At 47.1% G+C, this 8,258-nt stretch overlaps 1 protein-coding gene across 2 annotated transcripts in view; it reads left to right on the forward strand.

Annotated features, from left to right (window-relative positions):
• UBE2Q2 (ubiquitin conjugating enzyme E2 Q2) overlaps nucleotides 1-7,370 on the forward strand; it is a 51,691-nt gene extending 44,321 nt beyond the window's left edge. Inside the window, exons 11-13 of one of the 2 annotated variants that reach the window (XM_060260212.1) lie at nucleotides 339-434; nucleotides 2,020-2,095; nucleotides 5,607-7,370. In XM_060260212.1, coding sequence (XP_060116195.1) covers nucleotides 339-434; nucleotides 2,020-2,095; nucleotides 5,607-5,638 — 204 coding nt within the window. In that variant the 3' untranslated portion in view covers nucleotides 5,639-7,370. The remainder of the gene's footprint in view (nucleotides 1-338; nucleotides 435-2,019; nucleotides 2,096-5,606) is intronic. The other variant, XM_060260213.1, reaches the window with a different exon arrangement.
• The last annotated feature ends 888 nt before the right edge of the window (nucleotides 7,371-8,258 follow it).

Raw genomic sequence — 8,258 nt, forward strand, 5'->3', positions numbered from 1 at the left:
GCTGCTGTTTCTAGCGTATTGTTTTCAGATCAGCCCCCTCCTCCCCTGCACTTGAGCTTCCTCGGTGCGGCTCCACCTACTGGGGCGTCCATAATCGTGCCCGCCGCCCTTTGTCACAATCTAAAAGGCGCCCACAGGCTTAAAATGGTCGAGGACCCTCCCCCCACACTAGAAGAACAGAGCTGAATCCGCTCCAGAGGCTGAGCGGAAGCGGGGGCACCCATCCAAATGTGTGCGAATTAGCCAAGAGGAAATCGGGGGGGGGGGGGTTGGGGGGGGGACCTTATTCTGCCAGTTCGCAGATGCTGGAATTTTCTCTCCTTTCGTTTTCCTTCTAGGGCTGGAGCAGCGCCTACTCCACGGAATCGGTCATCATGCAGATCAACGCAACGCTGGTCAAAGGCAAAGCCCGGGTTCAGTTTGGAGCAAATAAGGTAACTCTAGCGCAGGGTGATCTGGATAGCACGGGTCGCTGCCGGGAGCGTGCTGCTTTTCGGCATCGTCTTCGACGGCCACAGTGTGCTCTACCCAGGGCTGCCCTTGGAGACTGTTTGGAAACTTACAGCTGGTACAGAAGGCTGCAGCCTGAGTGCTGACCAGAGTGGGTCGTAGGGACCGTGTCACTCCAGATGCTGGTTCCAAGCTGCACAGGGCTTTAAAAAGTCAACACTGGCATCTCAGATTGTGCCCCGAAACAAACTGGGAGCATGTTGAAATAGCGGCTCAGGTCAAATTGAGTCGAGTCCTTAATTGGATTCTAATGAAGCTCTGGAAATACATTTAGGCAGGGCTTTTTTGGTAGAGGAAGCCCAACAGGGACTCAGTACTGCAGTGCTGTGGTCTGAACTCTCTGCTCACGACCCGACTTCAATTTTGGCGGAAGCTGGATTCAGGTAGCCGGCCCAAGGTTGACTCAGCCTTCCGTCCTTCTGAGGTCGGTCAAATGAGCCCCCAGCTTGCTGGGGGGAAAGTGTAGACGACTGGGGAAGGCAATGGCAAACCACCCCGTAAAAAGTCTGCCGTGAAAACGTTGTGGAAGCAATGTCACCCCAGAGTCGGAAACGACTGGTGCTTGCACAGGGGACCTTTCCTTTTCCTTTTTCCTGACACTAAGCCAGCCGGAACTGCATTCCTGCTCAAAAAAAGCCCTGCTTTTAGGTGTTTCCTGTATCTTGTTTTGCTACCCCAACTCCAACCTGGCACTGTTGATCCTCATATTTCAGTGGTGAGGCTCAGAGGGGATTGTCCAAGACCACCTGGTGAGTTGCTCTGATCTGGGGAAGCCCCATCTCATCAGATCTCAGAAGCTAAGCAGGGTCAGCTCTGGCAAGCACTTGGAAGGGAGACCTCCTTGGAATACCAGCAGTCGGGAGGCTGGGGCAGGCTTTATTCAGACACCTCCCTGAATGTCCTGCAGAGTCCGTCACCAGAGTTTGCCATGACTTTCAGGTGCAGTCACACACACACACAATTTTTAAAAATACCGAAAAAGAAGGGCAAGGCAAATTCAATGCACAGGCAAGATTTGAATTAGGAGACTTCCTGATTCGCAAGGTATTAGCGTTTGCGATCTTTGCCTCTTGAAGGCTCATCCCCTGAAAATCTTGTTCTCCGAGGTAGGGTGGGACTCGAATCCAGCTCTTCTGCTGCAGACCAACACGGCTACCCTCTGAAACTCTGTGTCTGCTCAGGGCTTTTTTTGTAGCAGGGGCTCCTTTGCATATTAGGCCACACCCCTCTGATGTAGCCAATCCTCTTGGAGCTTACAGTAGGCCCTGCACTAAGAGCCCTGTAAGCTCCAGCAGGATTGGCTACATCAGGGGCGTGTGGCCTAATATGCAAAGGAGTTCCTGCTACAAATAAAGGCCTGGCAAAGACTATGACTCGGGCACACTTGCCCCATGTCCTAAGCCAGGGACTCAGATAAGTACAGCTGGATTTGTAACTGTGTCTGCCTGCGTTGTTTCTTGGGCCACATACTAAAGCCAGTGCCTTGGTTTTTCTCTCTCTTCCTTCCAGAACCAATATAACCTAGCAAGAGCGCAGCAGTCCTATAAATCTCTAGTACTGTTACATGAGAAAAATGGTATGTATGGTATGTATGTTGTGGTAAAACACATAGTTTTGTAAGTATAAACATCAGAAGGCGAGAGACACCCTTCCGGAAAAAGCAGAAACGAAAAAGCCGCTTCTCTCTTAAAAGCCGCCTTATTCTCGGCGGCTCAGTTGTTTGCGAGCTGTGACAAGCTTCTTGAGAAACCAGATTCAGCTTTGCAGGTGATGCTTCAAATCCCAGTTTGCCTCAGCGGATGCTGGCAGCTTTCCCTTGGGAGAGAGGGCAGCAGTGAGAGGGGAGTATCTTGAAGACACGATGCTGCCTTCTACTGAATCAGACGTAAGATCAGGGGTAGCCAAACTTGCTTAACATAAGAGCCACGTAAAATGTTTGAGAACTGCAGGTGGGCAGGCAGGCAGGAAGGAAGGAAGGAAAATAGATGGGGAGGGGGGAGAGAGAGGCAGAAAGAAAGCAACTTTAACTCTAAATGCGTTCTCCAAGCTGCCAGCTGGCTTGGCAAAGTGATTTAAAGAGACAAGCAGGCTGACAGGGCAGTGGGGGCTTCTGGAGCCACAAAATATATGCGAAAGAGCCACATATGGCTCCCGAGCCACAGTTTGGCCACCCCTTGCCTAGATCTAGCAAGGACGAAATTGTTTACTCTCAGACCCCTTGCTCTGTCCACAGCAGTCTTCTCTGTTGTGACTGTCAACAGCTCTCCCCGGGTTTCAGGCATACATCTTCCAAACCTTGAATTGGAGATGCCGGGATTGAACCTGGGACCTTCTGTGTGCCAAGCAGAGGCTCTGTCACCGAGCTCCTGCTTCCACCCTTGCGTTCACGCAGCACGCAGATCAGGTCCAACTGTGGTTAGTCAACCAAGCCGTGGTTTTCACACCCTAGAGTGTCAGACCCGTAACTACTCAGCTAGTTTTGGGTGGTAATTACCCAAAGTTCGTGGAGCCACGCAGGTTCAAAACCTCATTCAGACAATTGCACTGGTCACACAAATACTTCCACGAAGCCAGGCTTTCGCGTGCTGACAGAACCGAGACGTTGTGTTATGTCTCTTTCATACCTCTCTAGAGCGGGTTGGCCAAACTTGCTTAACAAAGGAGCCACATAGAATAAACATCAGATGCTTGAGAGCTGCAAGACATGAAGGTCAGGTGTTTGAGAGCCACAACACAGGAAGGCAGGCAGGCAAATTGGAGGAGGGAGGGAGAGGTGGAAGGAAAGCAACATTAAATGCATTCTTAAAGTCACCAGCTGGCTTGGCTTGGAGAAGGGGTTTCAAGAGACAAATGCCTTCTCCAAGTCAGCCAACAGGGTGGTGGAAGCTTCAAGAGCCACATAATATGTGTGCAAGACCCACGTGTGGCTCCCCAGCCACAGTTTGTCCACCCCTTCTCTAGAGTCTCCTCTGCAGTCAGGGTCTCCCAACAGCAGCTAGTGGGGTGTGGGACATCTGTGACCATAAGCACTCCTCATTCTTCCAATACAAATGTATACTGGGTCCAGTGTTCCCTGTAAGCTGAGTTGGCGTGAGCTAGCTTACAGTTTCTTAGCCTCCGGCTCACACATTTTTTGTCTCGGCTCAGGAAAAACGGCTCCAGAGCAAAGTAATTTTTGAAGCAGCTCACAACGTTAACGTCGCTAGCTCGCAAAGTAGAATTTTTTTTCTCACAAGACTCCACAGTTTAGAGTCAGGGAGGGACGGTGGCTCAGTGGTAGAGCATCCGCTTGGGAAGCAGAAGGTCCCAGGTTCAATCCCTGGCATCTCCAAAAAAGGGTCCAGGCAAATAGGTGTGAAAAACCTCAGCTTGAGACCCTGGAGAGCCGCTGCCAGTCTGAGAAGACAAGACTGACTTTGATGGACCAAAGGTCTGATTCAGTATAAGGCAGCTTCATATGTTCATATATGTTCAGTCCCTGCCAAATCTTAATCTGTAGATGAACCAGCTGATCCCGTGCCTGCTGAAACAGGCTAGCAAGGCAAGGGGTAGTCTTTTTTTTTTTTAAAGATACATATTATTTTTTAGAAAACAAAAGTAAAAATGTGAAGAGGATACAGAAAAGAAAAAGGAGTTGCATATCACAATTATGTATATGACCGCAGGGTGAATGAAACTAAAAGCATTTCTCCCCAACACACCCTTCATTATAATTTTTAAAAACACATATATAAAATACAGTGGTACTCCGTTTGTGTACATTTTGGGTTTCAAATACCACCACTAATTTGTTTTACGTATACATTATTGGTTTCATCTTTACTACATCTTCTGTATTATATATTTGTGCCACCTCTACCTACTTACTGTAACTTTCGGCAACGAGGGTGCGTCTTTTATGAATGGGGGGAGGTGATTTTGATTCTGGCATGTTAGAGAATTGGGGGGATGGGGGTAAAAATGGCCTTTTCTCCAACAACGGATAGTACATTGTGTAGATTATCTTACCCTCGAGGGTCTCAAAAATCCCTGTTTTGGGGGTTTCAATAATATGAAGACGTAAACTTCGATTTGAATAATGAAAAGGCAAAATGGTACGTCCTGTAATTGTCTGACTTGCCCTGTTGTGCAGCAAAAAACCAGTTTGTATGGAACCCAGCTAGTAATTGCATGGTTTTTTCCAGTCAAGGAACTGGATTTTTAACCACAGAATCATAGCGTCGGAAGGGACCTCCGAGGTCATCTAGTCCAACCCCCTACACAATAAAGGGGATTCACAGGTATCTCCACACGCCCCCAGTGACCCTTGCTCCATGCCCAGAAGATGGCCAAAAAAAAACCCCCTCCGGGATCTCTGGTCAAGCTGGCCTGGAGAAAAATGGCTGCCTGACCCCAGAGCAGGGATTGGCATTTCCCTGGACACGTAAGAAAGGGCCATGAGAACTATGCCCTGATGCAACCCTTCCCGCCCTCCCTCTCATGATTGGCCTAAGTTCATAGAACCAGCATTGCCGCCAGATGGCCGTCTAGCCTCTGCTTCTAAACCTCCCAAGAAGGAGAGCCCTTGGATTCTGCATCTCTGAGGCACCGTCATTGGTCCAAACGGGATTTGGTTGAGATCACCCAGCCATCGTTTGAGGGGTTGGTGCCCAACTGGGCCGTGGATCCGGTTGCTGTAATCACATTGTACAAATTGTTCAAATCTAGACACACAAATAGACACATGCTTGAAGATAGGGCTTTTTTGGTAGAGGAAGCCCAGTGGGAACTCATTTGCATATGAGGCCACACCCTCTGATGTCACCGCTGTTTCACATAGGGCCTTGTTGTAGAAAAGGCCCAGCAGGAGTTCATTTACATATTAGGCCACACCCCCTGTCACCAAGCCAGCGGGAACTATGTTCCTGTGCATTCCTGCTAAAAAAAAAGCCCTACTTTTGAAGACCTTTTCTTTGCACTAACTTCCATGGACGCTCAATGCATTGATACCGTTAACGGTTTCATACTGTGGGGTACAGCCGTCTGTCAAGAAAAGAATGGGCTTGGGCATTGCTGCCGAACTCTCACAGATCGCTGCTCCTTTCTCTTTCCCGCAGGCTGGTTCACGCCTCCAAAAGAAGACGGTTAATTGTGTGGACTGTGTGTGTCTCGGACCAACGTCGGCGAAAAAAAAAAGATGTCCCTTCCAACTCAGATTCAAGCTACGAATGCCCTTGTAACAGCCATACTGAAGATTCTAGCTAATAGATAATAGTTGGGTAATCTGCTGACCAATGCATCCAGTACCAGTTAACAGCCGTACAATTCCGCTCTCGCTGCTGAGTATCTCGGACTGAAACAGTTTGCTGTTATTGCCCTTGTGGATTATGCCTTATCAAGGGGCCGATCTTCCTTCCTTCCTTTTTTTTTTTAAGCATAAGCTTCTTCAAGACTAGACCGTTGGCTTACTAAAACGTCAATCAGTAGGAGATTTCCTATCCCATAATTTTGTATGCACTTTTTTTTCCCTCCAGGTAGCAGAGAAATGCAATATATTTTATTTACAGCCGATCAAGTTTAACAACATTAGTTTAGGAATATGTTACAAAGCTTCCCTCCCCCACCACAAGGCTCGTTAAAGATCGTATATATATATTTTTTCCTTCCCTCCAGCCTAAAATTGAAAGCGTTTGTAGTATTGCCAAATTCGCTGATATCTAGGAAAGAGACTGTATGTTTGAATCATTAAACTTTTTCTTTTTTCCCCCGTGGCTGCGTCGAGGATACTGAACTGTTTCTGGGAAGAGCTGCTCGTCGGACGTCTCTCTGCTTTAAAGCAAAGCCAGTCTGTGCCGATAAGAACTTTTCGACTAGTCGATTCCACTGGGGCGCCAATTTCTTTTTTTTTTTAGCCGGGCGGTTCTGCTCTCTTTGGCTCCCGTTGCCTCCTTTGCCGGAAGGGAGGCGCGCTGTAGGTTATAAAGCTTGAAGTTATTTTGAAAAAGTACTAGGAAACCTTTCGTGTAGGCATTTGGTTCTGTTGTAATGGGTCGTTGCAATCCTTTGTAGACTTAACGAACTTCTCAAGCGATCGGCAGAAATCGAGAAGCAAAAAAAGCGGGGGGTGGGATTAAAGCGACGCGAGGAAGTCCCACGAATCTTTGGATTCGGAATTTCTTTTTTGAAAGTTGCCCACGGTGGTTTTTGTCGCAAAACGAACGGGGATCGCTGTTCCTTTGAGGAAATGAATCTGGGTTGGTAACTACTTGTGTGTGTATCTCCTTGCCTTACCTTTAAAAACAATAATAATAAAATCAGGGTCGGGGCTTTCGTTTGGTAATTCTTCTGTTTGCAGGAATTGAATTAAAGGTATAAGCACTTTTTTAAAGTCCAGAATTGTCTCTTCTCTCTGCCCCCCCCCCCCCCCCCGACTTGAAAAATATCAAGAGTGTTCTTTGGTGCCCAAAGGGCTTCAGTCTTTTTTGCTCATTTACGCTGGGTTTTCTTTTCCACTCGGAAGAACCATTTACAAGGATTTAGCCTGATGAAAGACTGTTTCCCGGAGTGCTTGTAGACGACTTCCTGGCTTCTCTGCTTTATTTGGTTGTGCGCATCCAGTCACATAAAATCCTGTTAAGCCAACGGCCAAATTCTGTAAACCTTTTTGTTTTTACAGCTCCTTTTAAATCCTGAGGCTACAACCTTCTTTTAAAAAAATACATTAATCAGTTCTTTAAACTTCTAATGGACTAGCAGAACAACAGGTACACACTTGGCACTATGCTTTTTTTAGTTTCACTTTTTCATGGCAGAATTATTTGGTGGTATACGGTAATCTATAAACTTGCATCAAGTTTATGAATAAAGAACCATTTTAAGAATGCTGTTTCTGTGGCTTTCGACTGTTTGGAGCGTAGTGTTTTTCTTGACGGTGGTGTCTGTGCAGATGAAGAAGGATTTGCTGTTTTAAGATTTATTTTTTTATCCTGTGCTTCGTTCTTAACATTGAATAATGTATGTAAAGGGTGGGGCTAGCTGCTTGATTCGTCTTTAAGGAATGCTACCTCTTCCTGGCTGTTGTATGGCAGTGTTCCTAAAATATTAATCCAACGCAAGTAGAAACCTCCTTATTCCCAAACAGAATGTCACTTTGCTGCTAATGCTTTATTTCCGCCCCCCTTTCTCTCCCCAGTGAGCACTCAGAGTGGCTTACCTCACAAAGAAGTGACCAGTGGCTCCCAAAAGCTCATCATCCCTTGCCACAAATGCGGTTAGTTTTCAGGGCCCTCCTGGACTCTTGCTCTTTCCTACTGCTAGAATGTGAGTCCCTGTGTCCTTATATCTTGGAGAGTGGAATGATTTTAGACTGAGGGACCCACATTCTTGTTGCATCTGAAAAACCAAGCAGTGATTCACAAAGGCTGCTGCCCTGCCACAAATGTTGTTATTCTTTAAGGTGCTCTTTCCTACTGCTAGAATGTGAATCCTTCTGTCCTTATATCTTGGAGAGTGGAGTGATTTCAGACAGAGGGATTCCCGTTCTAGCTGTGGTTAAAGGTGCTCCTTCAGTCTTGTTCTTTTCATGAGCAGTGACTCAAAAAGCTTCTCCCCTGCCCCACTAGCCTTTAAGATGCTTCTGGACTCTTGCCCTTTTCTCCTGTGAAAGAATACAACTGGCCCAAGGTCACCCAGCAAGGTACATTTAAACCCAGGCTTCCCATGTACAACACTGCTAGCCACTACACCACACTGGCTCTCTGTGTCTCTGA

This window comes from Heteronotia binoei, chromosome 19 (assembly GCF_032191835.1).
Source record: "Heteronotia binoei isolate CCM8104 ecotype False Entrance Well chromosome 19, APGP_CSIRO_Hbin_v1, whole genome shotgun sequence".
In the NCBI taxonomy this organism is placed as follows: Eukaryota; Metazoa; Chordata; class Lepidosauria; order Squamata; family Gekkonidae; genus Heteronotia; species Heteronotia binoei.